General features: G+C 40.7%; 1 protein-coding gene across 1 annotated transcript in view; it reads right to left on the reverse strand.

Moving 5' to 3' along the window:
* Nucleotides 1-24,494, reverse strand: part of LOC143281433 (EH domain-binding protein 1-like) — a 52,246-nt gene that overhangs the window by 19,348 nt on the left and 8,404 nt on the right. The window contains exons 3-16 of the mRNA XM_076586644.1: nt 24,294-24,351; nt 23,695-23,844; nt 21,955-22,133; nt 21,021-21,346; nt 18,300-18,436; nt 17,326-17,615; nt 16,183-16,252; nt 15,359-15,519; nt 12,404-12,452; nt 10,622-11,139; nt 10,194-10,227; nt 5,729-5,896; nt 4,591-4,732; nt 2,426-2,467 (exon numbers count right to left, since the gene is read on the reverse strand). Of these exons, the coding sequence (XP_076442759.1) occupies nt 2,426-2,467; nt 4,591-4,732; nt 5,729-5,896; nt 10,194-10,227; nt 10,622-11,139; nt 12,404-12,452; nt 15,359-15,519; nt 16,183-16,252; nt 17,326-17,615; nt 18,300-18,436; nt 21,021-21,346; nt 21,955-22,133; nt 23,695-23,844; nt 24,294-24,351 (2,324 nt within the window). The remainder of the gene's footprint in view (nt 1-2,425; nt 2,468-4,590; nt 4,733-5,728; nt 5,897-10,193; nt 10,228-10,621; nt 11,140-12,403; nt 12,453-15,358; nt 15,520-16,182; nt 16,253-17,325; nt 17,616-18,299; nt 18,437-21,020; nt 21,347-21,954; nt 22,134-23,694; nt 23,845-24,293; nt 24,352-24,494) is intronic.

Consider the following 24,494-nt stretch of genomic DNA (forward strand, 5'->3'; position numbering starts at 1 on the left):
CCCATCTTTTTTCCAGGTCACCGAAGGCTAAAATTTTGCCGTGGAAATCAAGATTCTGACAAAAGGATCTGGGACATTTTCGGTGACAATTTTTGCAAGTTTACACAATATATTTGGTTTTATGATTGCACCCATTATTTGCTTTAGTCTTCCATGTTTACTTTGAGCATGTTTCTTGTCATGTATCTGCCATTATGTATTCAAACTGATCTATTTATAAACTCTGCAGAAAAGTTGTCCAAACACGGGCAGTGCAAACTCAGAGAAGCTAATTACAGTGGTGGGCTGCCCATGTCGTCATATAACCAACCTACTTCTCGCTGTGCGAGCGACGTTAAGTCCATCACAAAATAAACAACTGACAATGAACATGGCCAGACTCGGGGAAAAAACCCCAGTTCTTTGTAACATACTGCTGGCAGCAGAATAGATGAAGGGTGATACGCTTTAACCATCTGTCCCAGTACTGAGGCCAAACTGGGCAGGCCAGAACTGAAGAAAGTGAATCCTAGACCTGTATAGGAAACCACAGCAGGCAAGTCGCTGAGCTCTGTCTTTCATCAGCTCTCAATCAGTATCAGTATCAGTAGCTCAAGGAGGCGTCACCGCGTTCGGTAAAATCCATATACGCAACACCACATCTGCCAAGCAGATGCCTGACCAGCAGCGTAACCCAACGCGCTTAGTCAGGCCTCAAGAAAAAAAATAAATAGATAAATAAAATAAAATAAAATAAATATAAAATAAAATAAAATAAATAAATAAATAATAATAATAAAATAAATAAATAAATAAAATAAAATAAAATAAGTCATGATACAGGTTACAACTCAGGATATTCCTCTTTGTCAGCAGACTGGAGATGGTTTCTCTGCAATCACAGGCTCCCCCACACCCTACCCTCCCTCCATTATTACAGCCTATTCCTCTTCCGTTCTTTTATTCTAAGAGCCCTTGAAGCCTTGAATAGCAACACTGAGAAAGAGTTAGTTGATCATGATTATGAATTCCCACAGCACATCCCTCTTCCAATATTTTTTCATTCTAAGAGCTCATGAAGCCCTGAATAGGAGCTCCAAGTGAGAGTTAGTTAATCATAATTAACAGTTTACATTGACATATACACACATTATCCTGATCGGTGTAGCTACACATTAGTGTGTTAAATATAATCTTCAATCATGTGTGACAAGTGTGCAAACAACAGAGGTGTCAGAATACAGAGGGTTAGAACCTTTATCAGTTATATATTTAAACTTTTAGTACACATGCCTCTGTGTGTGTGTGTGTGTGTGTGTGTGTGTGTGTGTGTGTGTGTGTGTGTGTGACTTTGTAAATGTGTTTGTGTGCACTCTGATTTCTGATATGTCTAAAAGCACATAGTTGCGCACATGTAGTCATTTGGATGAGCCGATAAACCGAGGTCCCCTGTGCAGCGTGCACTTAGTGCACATAAAAGAACCTATGGCAAAAAAAAAGGTTGTCCCTGGCAAAAGTCTGCAGAAAAGTCCACTTCTGTCGATAGGAAAAACAAATAAAACTGCACGCAAGAAAAAATACAAAAAAACGGGTGGCACTCTCAGTGTAGCGACGCGCTCTCCCTGGGGAGAGCAGCCTGAATTTCACACAAAGAAATCTGTTGTGACGAAAAAAAGAGAAATACAAATACAATGTACATGCATGCCTGTGTGCTGCCTGTGTATGTATGCAGTGACTGTAAAAATGTTTGCATGGGACCATGAGTTGCAAAGTCTATGTAGAAGATGCATTTCTTTTATCACACTTTTAACACACCAGTGTCTCAGGCAGCAATGAATATTTTTACACCTTGGGCTCTGTGCCTTTTTTTTACAAACTCATCTCCTGTACCTACCATACTTGTTTTGTTGTTTTTTTTATCTAACCTGTATATCATGCATAAACAATTAGGAATGTGTCACAAATCTTTGTGGACTTCAAGGACAAACATGTTTGAGTTGCCATGTATGTCACTGTATCCCATATGGTGTGGTATGACATGGTTTTGTATGACATGATATGGTCTGGAATGGAATGGAATGGTATGATTGTATGGTAAGGTACTGCATAATATTACATTGTACAGTTTCATACTGTACAATACTATACCACACTGCATTCTTTTACAAAGCACTGCACTGTACTATATGGTGTCATTAAATAACCAAAACCAGCACCACTTAACCTACAATGTCACATACCCAAACTCTTCAAGGCCACAGGTGTCCATGCACACACTCCTGTCACCCAACACTCTAACAAAGGCTGACACCTTGAAAGCACCACACACTAAAACACAAATAGGTGGTTGGCACTGGTGTCAATTTTTTTTTCAAAACGTCTTTTTTACATCTGCACCCTGGTGGACAAGTGCCAAGAGAAAAATAATCATGTGGACGGTACCTACCACGTCGACGTAACGCCCTCAGGTGCCAGATTTTGACAGACACTGCAGCACCACCCCCCATCATCATCACCGTCAGCATGCACACACACATGCGCCAGGGAGGCACACACCACCAGAAACAGCAGGTGCAAGTCAGCCAGCGTGCAAACATCAAAGTCACACACAACAGCAAACATCAGTGAGTGGAAAACCGCAAAGCGCAACTCTATGCATTCAACGCAATTCAGGCACTCAGAGAAAGGAAAGAAAAGAAAAGAAAAGAAGTAAATATAACACAAAAAAGAATGAAACAGAAAGGAAAAAACAACAGAGATGAAGAGCATCAAGAAATAAACAATGCATACTGAATTATAACATACATACATGCACTCCATCATCAAGAAATAAACAATGCATACTGAATTATAACATACATACATGCACTCCATCATCAAGAAATAAACAATGCATACTGAATTATAACATACATACAAGCACTCCATCATCAAGAAATAAACAATGCATACTGAATTATAACATACATACATGCACTCCATCATCAAGAAATAAACAATGCATACTGAATTATAACATACATACATGCACTCCATAAAAATACAAATCAAAGTCTACTTTTCAATCTTCCTCCTCTCCCACTAAAAAAACCCAACAAAATCTTAAAAGTAAGTAAAGATTTGACAAGATGCTTTGAACAGATTCCCTGAAAGAGTGAAAGACTAACACAACAAGAAAGTGAAAGGAATTTTCAGAACACACAACAGTATGTGAGCACACACAGGGATATAGCACAGCTCTAACAAACAGTGCAGAAAGAAAGAAAAACAACAGCAATAACAAAACACAAGGCAGACACCAAGTGCATCGTCTGACTGGCAAGGTGACATCAACACTACAACAATCAGGATCCCACAGTTCCACCGCACAGCTGAGGTATCTACACCCATGCTACAACACACATGTGCATTATAAAGAAACACCACCAAAGGCAAAAATTATTGTCTCAACATCCTAAAGACTAAGAAACATACTTATCAGCTACAGTCACTCGACGTTCAACATCCGTAACTCCAAGAAATATACTTATCAGCTATAATCACTTCATGTTCAACATCCTTAACTCCCAGAAATGTACGTACTTGCAATAGTCAACTGACATTCAAAGCTATAATGCTTACCACAGTTACTTCTTTTGCAATCTCAAAATCATTTTTCATTCATATCTTTACCCGAGAAAAAATGAAATCTTATTACCAATTCTGTCCAAAGGACAGAACATTCTTGGATCATAACTTTCTGCATTCATCACTAGAGATATCAGACACTCAAAAGACGCTCACTTTTTGAGAGTCTGTGTAAGATATCTGCTGTACTGTGATACAACCTACTCTCTACTTTTTCCTTCTCTACATGCACATGCTGCATTTTTGACATTAGTTGCTGTGTGTGTACAAGCCTGCACACATGCATTTCTGTCAACAGTGTTCACAGCTGATGCAAGCTAACATTTACTAAATACATTTATTTTTGCATATGCTCCTATCCCACGCCCTTTCATTTTTACATACACTCCTATCCCATGCCCTTTATTATTACGTACACTCCTGTCGAATGTTATTTTACACACACCAATTGCATGCTATTTTACACACTCCTATTGCATGCTATTTTACACACTCCCATCCCATGCTAATACACACTCCTATCCCATGCTATTTTACACACTCCTATTGCATGCTATTTTACACACTCCTATCCCATGCTGTCTTACACACTCCTATCCCATGCTATTTTACACAATCCAATCGCATGCTATTTTCCACACTCCTATCCCATGCTATTTTCCACACTCCTATTGCATGCTATTTTACACACTCCTATCCCATGCTGTCTTACACAATCCAATAGCATGCTATTTTACACACTCCTATTGCATGCTATTTTACACACTCCTATCCCACAACCTTTGCTTTAAATCAACTCCTATCCCATGCCATTTTGCATACTCCCCTACCCCACACCCTTTGTTTCACATCCACTCCTCTCCCACGCCACTTCGCACACAGTGTCCACAACAGAAAGGAAGCAGCAGTGTGTGAGGAAGGCCAGGTGCCCAGTGCCCCCCCCCCAACCCCTACCCCCTCCTCCAGGTCCCCTACCCCACCCACCTGGTTCCAGGGTGACAGGTCTAGCGGCAGGGCGTGCGGCTGCCCGTGGCTCCACCATCTCCGGCAGGTCCTGACTGGCCCGTGCCTCTGCGATCAGCGCCCTCGCTCGCTCCCGCAGCCGTCGCTGGCGTTCCTGTTCCTTCTGTTTGGAACAGAACAACAGGGTGATTTGTGTTTCTGTGTGTGTGTGTGTGTGTGTGTTTGGGATTGGAAGGGCGTGGGGGTGTTGTGAGTGTAAGTGAGAGAGAGAGAGAAAGAGAGAGAGAGAGAGAGAGAGAGTGTGTGTGTTGTGTTGTGTCATGTTCTGTGAGTGAGCGAGTGAGTGAGTGTGTGTGTGTGTGTGTGTGTGTGTGTGTGTGTGTGTGCACGCACAGACAACATAGCACATATGTCTATGTACATGTGGTATCAGTCCGAAATTTTGTTGTCACTATTAAGTTCTTAACTGGTGAAAATGTCAAAAAAATACATTTTGTAAATCTATCAGAACACACCAACCCACAGAAGTACATGGACTGAAAAATTTCCAACGCGTACAAAGACGTACACAGCAGCAGAAAACAAACAAAGCTTTTCAGATTTCTTCAACTAAATACCCGTGATCTGAGTCACAAATAAATCTTGTGAGTTATTAAAGCGTATTCCACCAATACTAACATTCATTATACTCCATATACATTGCCTGGCTTGAAACTTCATAGAAATTCTGTAACCAACTCTTGACAGATATGCAGACCAAAAAAGTTAACGAATCCATTTCAGTAATCACGACTGGGATAACTCAACAGACACAAATTTATTTGATTCTGTCTTTTCATGCCATCATTAGTTTATTTATTTATTTATTTATTTGCTTACGAATTCTTACTTTGAAGAAAAAATATATTTTGATTTTTCTGCTTAATAAAAAAAAAAAAAAAAAAAAAAAAAAAAAAAAAAACGTTAACAATGATGCATCACAATGTCCAGTTTGTGCTTAACTGATTGTAACAATATTGTACTGAGAAAGAAAAGAACCTTCTTTGCAAGTGGGGAAATAAAACAAAAAAGGGGGGTCGCCCAGGGGGTCGTCATCACAACTGGAAGCACATGAAAAAAAAAAACAAAAAAAAAACCATCATAAAACTCTCTGACCAACCTCTGTCTCTGTCTTTGGAGACGATACGGGTGGTGCTGCGGCGGTGGCGGTGGTGGTGGTGGTGGTGGCGCTGGCCCCAATGTGAGTGGACTGCTGCGTCTCCTGCCGGGCCCTCTCCAGCAGCAGCTTGGCTCGCTCCTTCAGCTCACTGTGCCGACTGGACTCCTTCTGTGGGGTCAACAAGGACAACAACAACAACAACAACATTCCACTCTGAGCCAACACTTCTAAGACTCGTCCTGAGTCAACGAATGATATTTCGCAGTCTATTGTGAATCAACAAGCCATATTTCGCAGTCAATACTGTTATTGTGAATCAACAAACCATATTTCCCAGTCAATGCTGTTACTGTGAGTCAACAAATGATATTTCGCAGTCAATACTGTTATTGTGAATCAACAAACCATATTTCGCAGTCAATACTGTTATTGTGACTCAACCGCAGTCAATACTGTTATTGTGAGTCTACAAACAATATTTCGCAGTCAATACTGTTATTGTCAGTCGACATACAATATTTTGCAGTCAATACTGTTATTGTGACTCAACCGCAGTCAATACTGTTATTGTGATTCAACCGCAGTCAATACTGTTATTGTGAGTCAACAAACAATATTTCGCAGTCAATACTGTTATTGTGACTCAACCGCAGTCAATACTGTTATTGTGACTCAACCGCAGTCAATACTGTTATTGTGAGTCAACAAACAATATTTTGCAGTCAATACTGTTATTGTGACTCAACAAATGATATTTTGCAGTCAATACTATTATTATGAATCAAAAAACGATATTTCGCAGTCAATACTGTTATTGTGACTCAACAAATGATATTTCGCAGTCAATACTGTTATTGTGAGTCAACAAACAATATTTCGCAGTCAATACTGTTATTGTGAGTCAACAAATGATATTTCACAGTCAATACTGTTATTGTGACTCAAAAAATGATATTTCACAGTCAATACTGTTACTGCGAGTCAACAAACAACATTTCATAGTCAATACTGTTATTGTGACTCAACAAACAATATTTCGCAGTCAATACTGTTATTGTGACTTGATAAACGATATTTCACAGTCAATACTGTTTTTGTAAGTCAACAAACGATATTTCACAGTTAATACTGGTATTGTGACTCAACAAATGATATTTCGCAGTCAATACTGTTATTGTGAGTCAACAAATGATATTTCACAGTCAATACTGTTATTGTGACTCAACAAATGATATTTCGCAGTCAATACTGTTATTGTAAGTCAACAAACGACATTTCGAAGTCAATACTGTTATTGTGAGTCAACAAACGATATTTCGCAGTCAATACTGTTATTGTGACTCAACAAATGATATTTCGCAGTCAATACTGTTATTGTGAGTCAACAAACAATATTTCGCAGTCAATACTGTTATTGTGAGTCAACAAATGATATTTCACAGTCAATACTGTTATTGTGACTCAAAAAATGATATTTCACAGTCAATACTGTTACTGCGAGTCAACAAACAACATTTCATAGTCAATACTGTTATTGTGACTCAACAAACAATATTTCGCAGTCAATACTGTTTTTGTAAGTCAACAAACGATATTTCACAGTTAATACTGGTATTGTGACTCAACAAATGATATTTCGCAGTCAATACTGTTATTGTGAGTCAACAAATGATATTTCACAGTCAATACTGTTATTGTGACTCAACAAATGATATTTCGCAGTCAATACTGTTATTGTAAGTCAACAAACGACATTTCGAAGTCAATACTGTTATTGTGAGTCAACAAACAACATTTCGCAGTCAAAACTGTTATTGTGAATCAACAAACGATATTTCGCAGTCAATACTGTTATTGTGACTTGATAAACGATATTTCACAGTCAATACTGTTTTTGTAAGTCAACAAACAATATTTCGCAGTCAGTACTGTTATTGTGACTCAACAAATGATATTTCGCAGTCAATACTGTTATTGTGAGTCAAGAAACAATATTTCGCAGTCAATACTGTTATTGTGAGTCAACAAATGATATTTCACAGTCAATACTGTTATTGTGACTCAACAAATGATATTTCACAGTCAGTACTTTTACTGTGACTCAACAAACAATATTTCGCAGTCAATACTGTTATCAACTTGTCCTGGGTAGAACAATAACATTCCATGCAGTCAACACTTCTTGGCTTGTCCTCAGTCAATAAATAACATTTGGCAATCAATACTTTTACTGACCCATCCTGAGTGAACAGCAATATTCTGTCAATTCAACATTTTGACTTTTAAGACAAACTGAATGTTCCATACAGCTGACACTTCCTAAGTCAACACCGGTATTTCACAGTTCACATTTCCGGACTAGTCCTGACTGAACAACCACCTTTCATACACAGTCAACAATTCATCCCGAGTCAACACCGGTATTTCACAGTTCACATTTCCTGACTAGTCCTGACTAAACAACCATCTTCCATACAGTCAACAATTTATCCGGAGTCAACCATGGTATTTCACAGTTCACATTTCTTTACTAGTCCTGACCGAACAACCACCTTTCATACACAGTCAACAATTCATCCCGAGTCAACACTGGTATTTCACAGTTCACATTTCTTGACTAGTCCTGACTGAACAACCATCTTCCATACACAGTGAAGAGTTGTCTCATCATGAGCCAGCAACGGTATTTCACAGTTCACATTTCCGGACTAGTCCTGACTGAACAACCACCTTTCATACACAGTCAACAATTCATCCGGAGTCAACACTGGAATCTCACAGTTCACATTTCTTGACTAGTCCTGACTGAACAACCATCTTCCATACACAGTGAAGAGTTGTCTCATGAGCCAGCAACGGTATTTCAGTCAACATTTCTGGACTCATTCTAGGTGATCAACAATCTTTCACAGTCAACGCTCCTGAGTCAACAACAACATTCAGCACTTCTTGACTCCTGAGTCAACATCAACATTCAGCACTTCTTGACTCCTGAGTCAACATCAACATTCAGCACTTCTTGACTCCTGAGTCAACAACAACATTCAGCACTTCTTGACTCCTGAGTCAACAACAACATTCAGCACTTCTTGACTCCTGAGTCAACATCAACATTCAGCACTTCTTGACTCCTGAGTCAACATCAACATTCCGCAGTCAACACCTGACTCCTCTGGAGTCAACAACAATACTCCACACAAACATTTAGTTGATGATGATAAAGTTGGTGACTCCACATGCATGACTGCTATTTACCTATAGAAAGCAAGCAAAGCAGACAAGAGATTCACTATTTTGTTGAAATCTGGACAGAAAGACAGAAAACAAGAGAGGAAAGGCCTGCCAGACTTACTTGTGATACACTTTAAAAAAAAAAATAAATAAATAAATAAATAAAAATCGTTAAAATGTGTTCTGAATTTGTCATTATAAAGCTTCGAGTTGAAAAATAATTTTTAAAAAAAAGAAAAGAAAGGCCTGAGCGCAGGTTCGAACCCAGCATGTTCAGGTGGGAAGAAACTGTCTTACTCACTGCACTATTGCAGATCCATGAATTAATATTTGTGCATGCTTTTTAAAGGGCGATAAATCAATTGCGGTATTCAAAGTGAGAACGCTGTTTAAATTATATTATTTTGGTGTATCTTGGGCATTTAAAAATTCTTTTAGGGCAATTAAGAATTCTTTAAAGTCCGCGGTAAAGGAAACGTGGCTATTGCTGCAATCACACTGCAACATTTAGCCGTCTTTCTCTGGATCTAAATAGATGAACACATTGCGTTACACCTGCTGGGAAAGTACAACATGGTCGATTCAATTTCTCTTTTATGTTCATTCTAGTTAATTGAGTATCTACTTTAAAAGATTCATATGCAGTAAACACATTGATGATGTAGTCTGTGTCACTGTATGTGTTTTGTCCAGAATTTGTATTTCTTTCCATTTAATTGCGAACAAGAAAATCAAGGTCACGCCATCTACTCACTAAGCATTGCCAACACCATGGTGTTTTTGGAATCCCGGAAATGGCCTCAACGAATTAAACCATTAATGAGACGGGAAACGTAGCTTAACTTGAGAGACTTACAAACTGTTATTGGTATGACTGTGAAGATTTTTTCCTACGATTTTTAAGCCAAATTTTGTATTGACAGACAAAGTATTTCCAGAGAAAACGGCAATGTTAAAGTTTACCACAGTCACACAGACAACACACACACACACACACACAACCGAACACCACGTTAAAACACAGTTATAACACAAGTGAGTCCAAAACAACCCTGAGAGAGAAATGGGATCAAGAAATAGAAAGGTTCATTGTTTTTATAGCTGAAATTTGGGCAAGAAAAACAAGATGAGCGATTCACTTTTTTGGTCTTGAAATTTGAACATCCACACCAAAATAATAGCAAAACAGGAAATGCAGACAAATATCAATAATTATAAGGATTAACATACTTACATTTGAAACCAGAGAGGCTGGTCTGTCTGGAGCCCTGAAAATAAACATCACCACTTCTCATTATTTCTTTCTTTCTTTCTTTCTTCCAATCATTCTTACTGTTGCAGTCTGTCAATCACACCCTTTAAAACAAATCTTAAAATATTTTCAAGTAGTGTCTCATTCCTTAAGTATTTCATTCTATACTATGTATTCTTTGGATCCACATCTATGTGTGTGTGTGTGTGTGTGTGTGTGTGTGTGTGCATATGTGTGTGCCCGCATGTGTGTGTTCTTGTGCGATTTGTCCATGATCTATTACTGTGAAAAGATCTGTGAGGATTAAAAACACTATCCCTAAATAAACAACTAATATTATCACCTTTCTGACATCCTCCCCTCGTCAGCCTCAAAAGGATTCGTCGACTGCTGTTGCATCCCCGCGTCCTCATCCCTGCGGGAACGGTGGTGGCGCTTGGTGGACTCGGCTGTGGTGGGTGTGGCCTCTGTTGGGGGGGACACATCTCTGACAGGGGGTGGAGGTGGCCACGGCCACAGCAGACTGGATGTCCCTCTCCAGACTGGCCTGCGGGGACAGCGGAGTGCTCTCCCTGCTTCTGCTGCGACCGTCCCCACTGCCCGCACTTTTCAGGCTGTGTCTGGAAGAGGACGCGCTGATACCACCGCCACCACCGCCACCGCTGTTCTGTCTGTCGGTGGAGCGCTGACGGCCATACATTTCAGCAGACACCCTCTCCTCGTACTCAGTGTCCCGGTGGCCCAGCGTGTAGGTGCTCTGGCTGGCATCGGAGCCAATCTGCTGGACCTGGAGGGCCTGTCCGGTGAAGTAGGAGCGCAGCTGGTGCAGGTAGGTCATGACGCACAGCTTGTCCGGCACCGCCAGCAGCACCATGTCCGCCGGCTCTATCACCTTGGGGATCCCCAGCTGGGCCGCCGCGTCAAACGCCTGTCACCGTGACACACACAGGCATGTGCAGGTCTTCATTTTCCATATTTGATTATCACACCTGTTGTGGTGACAGGTTCATGTGCAGGTCTTCATTGTTCATATTCAGTATTGAACGTCTGTCATTTGACAGAAGCATGTGTAGGTCTTGACTTCACTGCATTCACTATCAGTTGTTTCACTTTGTCAGATGAACAACTCACAGCGTCAACTGCCTGCCATGGTGACACATGCACGTGCAAGTTTTCATTTTACATGATTAGTATCAAACATCTGTCATCAACAGAAATGTGAACAGGTCTTGACTTCACTGCATTTATTATCAGTTTCACTTTGTTGAATTGACAACTCGCAGCATCAAATGCCTGCCGTGACATACACATACGCAGGTCTTCATTTTTCTAATATAGTATCGAAATATCGAACGTTTGTCATTTAACAGAAACTTGTATAGGTCTTGACTACACTGCACTGATTATCAGATGTTACCCTTTGTTAACATTTATTTATCATTATTTAGTAACAACTCACAGCATCAAATGCCTGCCGTGACATACACATGTGCAGGTCTTCATTTTTACATTCATTATCAAACACCTGCCATGACCCAAACATGTTTGTGTCTTGACTTTTTTACATTCGTTATCATGTGTTTCTCTTTGTTAAATTTACAACTCACAGCATCAAATACCTGTCATGACACACGCATGAAAGGATCTTGAATTATTACATTCTTTATCAAGTGTTTCTCTCCTTTCTTATTCAGTAAAATATTCTTTTTTTGTGTGTGCGTTCGTATGTATGTATTCATATGTGTGTGTGTGTGTGTGTGTGTGTGTGTGTGTGTGGTGTGGTGTGATATCTGTGGACATATTCTATGAGCTGTAAACTGCTTCCACTTCATGTCCACAATTTCTCTGCTAAGTATTGACAAACTGTTTTTTTTCTTTTCTACTTCATTTTCTGTCTCATCCTCATCCAAACACCAAGGCTCACAGGGAACTGTGTAACAGATACTGCGGCAAGAAACTGAAGTATTTGAGAGGAAGGCAAAGCAAAACAAAGAGGAAGACAAACAGGTAAACTGAGGAACAAAGATAACACACACACACACACACACACACACACACACAAACACACAAACACACACACACAAACGTTTTCACTCTCTCATGCAAATTAAAGTACCTTGCACACACACACCACACAGACCAATCACAACACAACAGCACAATACACTGGTCAATAAACTTTTTTAACTTACAATGCGGTTGTTGGACTTGATGTCATGAGGATTCAACTTGTCATACTCTCTGCAATGGAAGCGGGACATAAGATTAAGTTCACACACGAAGAGCAGCATTTGACACACACAAAATTCACACATGCTTACCCACCTATCTTAATCTGGCAGAAAAAAAAAACAACAACCTGGATATGATCAGCAAAGCTACAGAAGGCTGCATTAAGCTGTGTTGTGCTGATCATACTACACTGCACTGCATCATAATGCACTGAGCCATTCTCAGACAGGGAGGCAATCCCTTCTGCACTACACAGCCCTGACCTGAGCTGTTTTATTTGACATTTGAGATCACTGACTGACTTCAGATCACTCTCATTATTATAATGCTGTATCGTTCGGAAATTCCACTACATTTTTGTACAGCTATTGACAAGCTGAAATGTTTACAGAAACCACAGATCAACTTTGAAAAAAACGATGGCAATAAAAAAGTTCGAAAAATCACACATGCACTTCAATACACCCACACATACCTAATAATGAACACATGCATAAAAAATTATACCATAAATAACAGAATGTAGATAGATAAGCAGAACAGTGACATAACAAACAGGCATGTACCTTACAAGTAGTTCCAACTTTAACCCCTAGGCTGCCTATATGACAAGATAACTCGTCATCACAAGCATGTACACTTCGCTGCCACAATGACGAGATAACTCGTCATCGAAATATTCTGACTTTTCCCTGGTTTGCATTCAGTTCGTTGACAAAAATGCTGGTCGCTTTAGCTTGGGGAATCTTTCTAGATTCTATTCATAGCTAGAAACCCCATCTATGTCATGAGGCAGTCCTTTATTTGAACGTTTTGGTTAGGTCACTGTCGCAGTGTTTTGCCTGGCTCCTTTCTCCGCTCGCTCAACAAAATGTCGGACTGACGCTGTGCTCAAGACATGCGATCGTGGTGAACTAAATCAACCATGATTGCTTTCTTTGGCTGATGCTCAGAAAGAATTTAAGCGTAAATTCGAAGGAGAAGACAGTGATGAACATTTATAGGACGATTTGACAGAAAATAAAGGGAGCAATCAAGAGAGTGGCCAAGATACGACTATCAGTGAGTGATCCTGGCTGCATAACTGTAGCAAACTAACTGAATTATCAGCAGGACACATTGTGAGCGACTTTCTTGGCACTCAGCCAACACTGTCTGATGAGAACTGGATAAAGTGATCATGTAAGAGGGGTGAAGAGGAGGGGGGTGGAGACTGAGGGGGCATGGCCTCACATCCATATTATCACTTGGAGAAGTCACAATACACTGTGTATCTATCTCTTTTTTCTTTTTCTTTTTTTATTGTGGTCATTCTAGTATGATTTTGTGTGTGCAGATATCCATTTGTCCAGAAAATATGATATTTTAGTGCAAATTACCTGACTAATGTTTGTAACGAACAAGTTGAAAATGTGACAAAAAAACAAAACACTGATTTCAAAACAACAGCATCTCACTAAAAACATATAAAATGGGAAAACATGGTGTGTTTTGTATTCTTTATTCATTTACCTTTCAGAAAATACATACTTTTATGGATCTTTCTCAAATAACAAAGAGCATAGAATTTTTTTTAATTTTATACCCGTTTTTTTGGGGAAAAAAAACCCTGGCAAAGAGGATTTCACTTAAATCTTATTTTCCTGGCAGCAAAAGGGTTAAATACTCATTTGCGTCGTCAAAGATAAATACCAACTAAACAAAACTGGATAGGTGGGAACTGAATATATACACAAAGCCTCTATCTTAAATATTTTCACTGTGTCCCCACTCTGAATATATACACAAAGCCTCAACTCTGAATATGTGCAAAGAATCCACACTCTGTGAATATATATATATACGCAGTCTTTGCTCTTTATATTATGCACAGAGGGAGGAGTCTCCATTCTGAATATATGCAGATATGCAAAGAGTCCCAACTCTTAAAGAAATATGCTCCAAGTCCCCATTGTAAATATATGCACAGAAGGAAAAAGTCTCCATTCTGAATATATGCACATGTGCAACGAGTCCCAGATAATATGCTCCGTCCCCACTGTAAATATATGCACTGAGGGAGAGTCACCACTCTGAACACACACACACACATACACACACACACACACACACACACACACACACACCACTCTGAATACACACACACACACACACACACACACACACACACACTCACACACACACACATCTATACACACACACACACCTATAAAAGTAGACATGCAGACTGAATGATACAGATAAAATGTCTAAACATATGCACACAGTCCCCACTCTGAAAATATGCACAGTCCCCCCAAAACATGCCTGACCATCCCATCAGCCCTGCTCCCTCTGCCAGACAAAGAAGTGAACAAGAAGAAGCAGGAACAAGAAGAACAAGAAGAAGAAGAAAATGTAGTATGACTGCCTACATGGCAGGGGTACAGGTAAAAATGATCACACACAAAAAATCTGGCCCACTCATGTGAATGAGCAAACAAGAGAGTTGCAGCCCATGAACAAAGAAGAAGAAGAAGAAGGAAAAGAAGGAGGAGGGTGAGGAAGAAGGAGGAGGAGGAGAAGAAGAAGAAGGAGAAGAAGGAGGAGGGGGAGGAAGAAGGAGAAGAAGAAGAAGGAGAAGAAGAAGGAGGAGGGGGAGGAAGAAGGAGGAGGAGGAGGAGAAGAAGGAGGGGGGGGGGGAAGGAGGAGGAGGAGAAGAAGAAGAAGAAGGAGAAGCAGAACAAGAAGAAGAAGAACAACAACAAGAACAACAACAAGAACAACAATAAGAAGAGCAACAACAAGAACAACAACCAGAACAACAACAACAACAACAACAACAACAACATGAACAACAACAACAAGCAGAAGGAGAAGCAGAACAAGAACAAGAAGAACAAGAACAAGAAGAAGAAGACTGGGCAGAGACTGACAGGAGGTCAGGCCTGAAGTGGTGGATGAGGGCGCAGAAGGCCAGCCCATTGCGCCAGGAGGTGGTGAGGTTGGTGATGCGCACGCCCCGGTAGCCCTGGGTCACCCCCCGACACCATTCCAACAGCTCCTCAGCCGGGTTGCTGGGCCTGGTGGTGCCAGACTGAAAAACAACAAGGGGCCAGCCTAACGTTTCCACTGTCATTTTCATATAACTTATGTCAAAAGTTCTGAAGTAACAAACTAGGATGAAAATAAAAAGAAAAAAAAAAAACCTCTGAAGGCCAACTGACAATTCATCACTACTATTTTCAAACAACATTTGCTGAAAACTGAAAAAGCTACACTAAAAAACAGTGTGAGGCCTGTCAAAACTTTGTAACTACCATTTTCATTTATAACATTTGTCGAAATCATTGCAGTGCCAGATTGATAACGATAACAAGGGGCCAGCACTAACCGTTTCACAATCATTTTCATCTAAATTTTGTCAAAAGCTTTGAAGTTTCACACTGATAAAACATGAAAGGCCTGCAAAACTTTTCTTTGTCATTTTCATCTAACTTCTGTCAAAAATTTGAAGTGCACAACTGCAATATCAGAGGTCAGCCAATTTTTTTTCATTTATCATTTTCAGCTAACTCTTGTTGAAAATTTCTTCAAGGAAAAATATATATTCACAAGGGCTATCTTTTTTTAATTCTATATTCAATTTTTCAATGGTAAAAACTGACTGATATTGTACAACAAACTGATAATTGGTCACACATGATATAATAATGTCCAGGATAAGAAGGGAGAGCATTCCAATGACTTTATCACTGACCTGAGGAGACCCCAGGTCTTCTGCTGTGGAGCTGCTGCTCATTTCTCCACGGCTCACCTCTGTGCCTGACCTGGTAATACATGCAAGACATGGTCAGCGACACACACCAGATCACACACTTATGACATGTTTATCATATCTGTGCCTGACATGGTAATACAAGAAATAAATAGTCAGCGAAACACACCACATCATATACTTCAGACATATCACCATCTCTGTTCCTGACCTGGTAATACAAGCAAGACATGGTGAGCGACGCACACCAGTTCACACACTTCAGACATGTTATCATCTCTGTTCCTGACCTGGTAACGCATTAGACATGGTCAGCGACACACACCAGATCACACATTTATGACATGTTATCATCTGTTCCTGACCTGGTAATGCATTAGACATGGTGAACGAAATACCAGATCACACACTGAAGACATGCTATCAGCTCTGTTCCTGACATGGTAATAAACAGAATAAATTGCGAAACACACCAGAACACACACTTATGACATGTTATCATCTGTGTGCCTGACCTGGTAATATATGTGAGACATGGTCAGTAAAACACGCCAATTAACACAAATAGGGCACACTTTATTCTATTCATGGCTTGATCAAAGCTGAGAAAAAAAAGACACACTCCACCACTTGTGCTTCATCATACAGATCTTTTACAAGTGTGATGTTTTAGATTTATGTTGTTACAACTGCAGCACAGGTGACTTGACACAATTTTCTTTTCTTTTTTCTAAATAAAAAGTACATATATTGTTATTGATGTTTTCTTCATCTTTGCGTACCAGTATCAACTTCCGCAGACACTGGTCTTTCTACAAGTTACATTATGTATGTACAATCCTGTTTTAACATTCTGTTTCTGTAACCATACCTTCTTTTTCTGCACATGTACCAAGCGCATGTGTCCATGGATATGTGAATGCGCACCTGTGAAACCAATTTACACACATGCACACACACACACACACACGCATGCATGCACACACACACACACTAATACAGAAAAACAACAACAGGTTTTCCACAAAGGAACAAACAGTCACCAGTCCTCCCCACCGAACAAATCCATCCCCACCACACTAACACAAACCCAAAGAACCAACAACATCACAACACAAAACTCACTGATCACTGGGCGAAGCACTGGAACTCTGCACCAGTGGGGGTGTGATGGGGCGGTGCAGTCTGATCGACTTCTCCTCCTCAGGCGTGCCAGGTGGTGTCCCCTTGTAGACTGGACGCTCCGGCGTGGGCTGGGAGGCCTTCCCAGACAGGCTCAGCTTGCCGGGTGGGGACCCTCTCTTTGCCCGCCCGCGGCTGTCTTTGGGATGGTGGGCTTTGGTCGATGATGATGACGATGATGATGCTGTCATGTCCACACCAGAGGTGCTGTTCCGTTTCTGATTCTCATCCTCCTGTGGGACAATATCCTTTTTTTTATTTTTGTAGTGCTCTTGATAAGACCAAGTGGAGTGTTGGCCTAGCGGTAAATTGTCAGCCTAGGAAGCAAGAGAATCAGAGCGCAATGATTCGAATCCCACAGTCACCAGTATCTTATCCTCCTCCACTAGACCTTGAGTGGTGGTCTGGAGGCTAGTCATTTGGATGAGACAGTAAACTAAGGTCCCGTGTGCAACATGCACAGCGCACAGCGCACATAAATGAACCCATAGCAACAAAAGTGTTGTCCATGGTAAAATTCTATAGAAAAATCCACTTCAATAGGAAAACAAATAAAATTGCATGCAGAAAAAAATACAAAAAAAGTGTGGCACTCTCAGTGTTGTGATGCACTCTCCCTAGGGAGAGCGGCCCGAACTTTACACAGAGAAATCTGTTGTGACAAAAGAGTAATACAATACAATACAACACAACACAAGATCAATGTTAAACTGAATATTTTTGTCAGTTCAAACTGATAGATCCTTATTATTTTATTTTTCTTGAAAGAACTTTGTATTGTAGTGGTACACAAGATTTACAAAACAACAGATGTTCATAAAGAAAGAAAGAAGTCGATGCAGCCACCCTCTATCTGCTGCACTCGCATTTCAATTCACAGAGTCTTTACTGTTGCTACAGTGTTCAACTGTACATACCTCCTCTTCATCGTCATCAAAAGGATTTGTGGACCTCTCGTTCCCAGATGCTGATATGGGGGTGGGTTTAGCCTGACCAGACGCCAAAGACATCTGCTTTGACTTCAGCTTCTCCAAGTCTAAAGGACCATCATCCACTGCGAACAGAATGGAAAGATTGTTAGAAATTAAACACAGCAGGAAAAAGCCTAAGTGTTTCCAGCTGTAGGTATTATTGTAAAGAAAATGAACACATTTACAGATCAACTGATACTACAATAAAGACTATCCCCTCTCCCCCCCCACCCCTACCCCAAACAACTTGACCTAAAATGCAACAACTATTGTTTACTTAATTTCAACTCTTCTGTGACCATGAAGATGGTCTACATCAAATGCCTAAACACAAGAAAAAGACAGACCACTTTCTATCAAGATATGCAGACCGCATGATAAGAATCTTTTCCAATTTTTAACAGTGGCGTTGTCGTTTACATCTGCTATGGCACCATCATGTAAATCTGTTTCTCTGCCTTGATATATCAATGTCCTCCATGACTTAAAAAGTAAAAATAGGTTCCTGTTTGAAAAAAAAACAAAAAAAACAACAACTTCACATCCACAAGATGCTCATCTTACTAGGATTGACAAAGTGGTGACAATAAAAACAAAGAAACAAACAAATGCACATATTTCCAAGACCCTAATCAGAGGACAGTTGAAAAGGAAAGGCAAAAAGCACTGACAAAAATCAGAAGGCAGAGATCTACAACACGACACTGACTCCATTCAATCGTCTCCTAGGGTGGCAGCAACATCCACAAAAAAGGAAACCAACAATGCTCACAACCAAACTCAGAACCAAAGCACAAGTGACACCAAACTTCACAACAGCTTTGCCATAAACACAATTCACAAAGGAAAAGACCAAAAAGGGTAAAAGGAAAACACATTTCATCACTGTAAAAATTTATGAGATTAAATTCAAAATGAAACAAAGTCAATTCATATTTTGTAACCGATTAAAGTTACTTTTTTCCTTCTCAATAATTAACCATTGCTACTGCCTAAATGATTTCATTAATATCAGGCATTGTCATTCAGAGATTCATTTCCAAGTAAAATAAGATTTTTTCCAATTTTACAAAATGCCTCAGTGTATCGACTGTCATGGCAAAATTTCAATCCACCACCTGATACAAGCAGAGCTGTTTCAAATCATATTAAAACAAGCATACTGGGTTGTAAAAATTATCTAAACAATTTCTCATGACCATCAAAATAATAAACTGTTTAAGTACCTGTGGCCTGAAGCCAAACAGCTTAGTCTAAAGTCTGTGAGTTCTAGGATCTTGAAAAAAAAAGTTGATTCTTTTCACAGATTTTGAAAATATCAGAAAGTTATGTTTAAAAAAAAAAAAAGAATAACTAACATTATCTAATAGTCAATTTACAGTCAATCTTATCAACAATAGAGTGACAGTATAACACAAAGACACTGTGCACAATATCCAAACTGTCTATGACTAAGGTGAAGAAAAGAAAACACAGACAGTTCATCATCCACTGCGAACAGAATGGATACATGGTTAGAAATCAAACATGACAGTGTGAAACACAGCAGAAAAAAGCCTAAGTGTTTCCAGCTGTAGGTATTATTGTGAAGAAAATGAACACATTTAGAGATCAACTGATACTACAATAAAGACTATCCCCTATGAACAACATGCAAACTCTTTACTACTGGGCACACATTTCACTTACACTTTCTTCCTTTGCAGGTAAAGCTGATAATCATATTTTCAAGCTCTTTAATTCCAGTTATATGTAGCTTAACGATCTCAACAATCTCTCCCCCTTCCCCTCTGACACAGACACACACACATATGAACACAAACATGTCATTAACTGAATGAAGAAATACCAGAAACCCTATCTATGTTTGTACGCTTTATACATTCTGGCATGTCTCCTATAACCCTTTCCATTGCAATCTGAACATTCAACAAAAAATGTCAGCATAACTGTAGAATACCAAACCACTGGGAAATGGTAAAAATATAATAAACAAGATTTTTTTTCTGCTTCTATTGCAATATGACCTACTAAAAGACATCAACAATTTGTATAACAGTCATCATCTTTACTTTCTCTCATTGCATACATGCGTACTTGTATGTGTGTGTGTATGCAGTTATCTGTGTGCATGAATGACAAGCATTAATTAGTGTGTGTGTGTGTGTGTGTGTGTGTGTGTGTGTGTGTGTGTGTGTGTGTGTGTGTGAATGTATTTGTGCATTCATGAGTCCATAATGTGTCCACATGTATGAACACTTGTGCACACACACAAACTATCACAAACATGAACAAATGTCTAGGCAAGAGAATGGGTACAGGTTCACGTTAACATCTTCAGTCCCCCCACAAAATAAGCGACAATGGCTTATGTCTAACTCTCGTCAAGATCTTTGTCTTCTCTTCAGTGATCTCCCTGTCCCTCTTCAATCACCGATATGTGTGACGGGACATTAAACAAAATTCTTCCCTGTCCCAGTATAATATGAGCCTTAACTCATACACCCACCCACCTACTGGTTGATTTCTTATACAATCCCTAATACAGCAACAATAACAGACCACCACAAACACCTTCTAACAGATAAGATTAAATTAAAACAGTGTAAAAAAAAAATCCAAACAAAATGAAACAAATAAAATAAAACCAAAAAAAGCGCAAATCACCAAAGGGGTGCATGCCGACACCACCACGACCACGGTCTTGAACAACAACACCAACACCACCACCACCAGCACCGTGGTGGTGAGGGAGGAAGCGACGAGCATTGCCACCGCCGCCGCTGCCTTTACCGAAGTGAGCTTCCAGCTGCTGCATCTGGCTGGTGAAGGAGCTGATCTCGGAGGTCACCTGCTGCCGCAGGAGGCTGCTGTTGTTGTCGTCGCCACCACCCCCACCCCCTTCGTCGTTGTCATCGTCCAACTCCTCCAGGTTGCCCACGTCAGCCTTGCCGATGGACATCAGGCTGGCCACGCTCTGCATGTCCTCGTCTCTTTTTTAGAGTGAGAATGAAATGAAGGTATAAAAGCATGTCTTCGTCTGTTTTTTTAGAGTGAGGATGAAACGAAGGTGTAAAAGCGTGTCTCGGTCTCTTTTTTGAGTTGAGGTTGAAAGGAAAGGTATAGAGTTGAAAGGAGGTACTGCAGGAGTGGGGGTGTGGGGGCATGTTGGTGGGTAGTGTTCAGCGCAGTAAGTACATGTCTATAGGGGGAGAGAGGGACAGAGACAGAGATACAGAAAGAGAGAGGGAGTGAGAAACAAGATAGACACACACACACACACACACACAGATAACAGAGAGCCAGCCAGCTAGACAGACAGAAAAATCAATAATCAGAAAAATAAGTATTTGTGTGTTTATAAAATTTATTGTTTAAAACACTACCCCCTTGCAACTTTCTTTCTGTTGCCAGACAAACAGGGAGCAACATTCTTTTATTCTACACACAAAAAAACAAAAACAAGAAAGGACATCTTTCCAGAGTACTAACAACACTTAGTCTAACCCACCCCCCAACCCCTACCCACCCAATCTCCAATCTCCCCACTGTCACTCAATCAGTTCATCCAACCCCATGACTCCAGCTTGCTCAAACTCACGTGGCCTTGCCCTCTCTGAGGAAGACGCAGGACAGCGTCAGCACCAGCGTGGCAGCCACCACCTTCTTGGTAGCAGGCCGGAGGGTGATCTTGACGTCTGTCTGGGTGGCCATCATGCTGGCGTACTGCTTCATGTTGATGGTCTGGCTGGCCAGCACCCGCCGCTTGCCCTTGGAGTGCTGACGGAAGGCACGGCACAGGACAGGACAGGTCACGTTTCAGCTAGACTATCGTTTCAGCTAGACTATCATTTCAGTAGACTATCAACCTGTTTCCTCCATTTAACTGGCCCCCTCCTATCCTACCTCTTTAATGTTGACATTCACACAGCACGGGACAATACAGGACAGGACAGGTCATGTTTCAGCTAGACTATCACCCTGTTTTCTCCATTCAACTATCCCCTTCCTATTCTACCTTTTTAACATTGACATTCACACAGCACAGCACAGGACAGGACAGGACAGGTCACGTTTCAGCTAGACTATCACCCTGTTTCCTCCATTCAACTGGCCCCTTCCTCTCCTACCTCTTTAATGTTGACATTCACACAGCACAAGACAGGAGACATGTTTCAGCTAGACTGTTACCCTGTTTCCCCCCACTACCCCACCTCCAAACTCATCATACAGCTAGCCCCTTCCTCTCCAACCTTTATAACATTAACATTCACACAGCACAGGACAGGGCACACTTTAGTCAGACTATCACCCCATTCCCCCCCAACTCACATTTGGATTACCTGTGGGGACTGTACTGGCAGACAGGAGACAGATCATCTCAGGTAGGCCGCAGCTTCATTTCACAACACTAACGTGCATGTGCATGGAATAACTGCATGTTGGTGTGCTGTATTAGAATTGTCATCATCGCATGTGACATATTTGGTGACATTTTGGTGACAGAGACACGACCTTTCACATCTAGACACACAGAATCTCGCTCACATGACAGAACAAAGCCTCATGACCATACCTGCCGAATTTCATGACTCTAGAGGTTTATTCTTGGTTGTGGTGAAGCATGAACTATACACACCCATTTTGCGGCTAAACTCACCAAAAGAATCCGAAATCTAGGGGAGTTTGGCCTCAGAGAATCTGAATGCAAGAGGGTTAATACCAATTATTTGCAAATTTTGGCTCAGGAGCTCAGGCAGAAGGGTTAAAATTGCTCAGGAACTCAGGGCTCAAAGGGTTAACATTAACATTCACACAGCACAGAACAGGACATGTTTCCGCTAGACAATCCCCCTGTTTCCTCCCTCTAACTCACCATTCAACTACCACCTTCCTCTCCTTCATTTTTTTCAATGTTAACATTCACACAGCACAGGACAGGACATGTTTCAGCTACATCTTTGCTATTTCCCAACTCAACATTCAACTAGCCCCTTCACTCTCCTACCTTTTCAACATTCACATTCACACAGCACACGACCGTAGACATGCTTAAGCTAGACTATCACCCTGTTCCCTCCCGGCTCACCATTCAACTGCCCCTTCAACCTCCTACCTTTTAAACGTTAACATTCAAATGTGAAAATTAACACTTTTACAGAACTCACCATTCAACTGTCCACTCCTCTCCAAACTTTTAAACGTCAACATTCAAGTGTAAAAAAAACAATACTCTAAAAAAATGTCTACAATCATCAGTATGGGCAATGCTCCACATACACACACACACACACACAAACATACACACACCCCTCCACTTCACACCCACAGAACCACTCACGTCCTCAATGACAAAGGTCCAGTCCTTGTCCTCAAACTCTGTGTGGCGGGAGTCCCGGAACAGTGTGACCTCAATGTCCACATTCTCCGGAACCATCCACACCACCTGGCCCAGGTACGGGTTGTGGATCGTCGGGTTCCAGGTGTGGAGCTGTTCCCCCCCACCAGCAAAAAAATAAGCCAACAGTCAGACATTCTCATTTTCACACATGGTAGTTGTTCTTAGCAGATTTTTCTATTCCTGCAATCCAACAATAGACTCAAAGGTGGCCCCAGTCTGAAGGCACAGAGTCAAAGCACTGGGGAGGAGGGGGCAGGGGGATGGGGGGGGGGGTGGCTGGAATCTAATATACCAATGCCAGATATAATCTCAGATATCCATGCCAAATGTCTAAGTGATGTCAACACTGGTCAAGTTTTGTCCACTGACTGAGTCAAAAGTGCCAAACGGATTGGCCTGCTGTTAAGTCTACATGCTCTTCAGCACCCCAAACCAGTTTTAGTATTAAGTTTTGAGTTGTGAAGGCTCTCTAAATTAGAGTAATCAGCGCAAACTTTGCAGACAACCAATTCTGAAACAAGGCAAACACATAAACTGACCTGAGTGCATTTACGCCGGCTCCTGCGAGTCCACACAATGCAGAGTTTGTTGGGCTGCCTGACAACACAAGTAAACTCACACCGTTATACCACAGAAACTTGTCAAAGACAAAAACTATGTGGTGATAATAAATTTACTCATCAACGAAAAAATTGGGGAAAACATAACCACAAAGGTTTGATGTGGAGAACAGATCATCA

The sequence above is a fragment of the Babylonia areolata genome, chromosome 4 (assembly GCF_041734735.1).
Source record: "Babylonia areolata isolate BAREFJ2019XMU chromosome 4, ASM4173473v1, whole genome shotgun sequence".
Classification (NCBI taxonomy): Eukaryota; Metazoa; Mollusca; class Gastropoda; order Neogastropoda; family Buccinidae; genus Babylonia; species Babylonia areolata.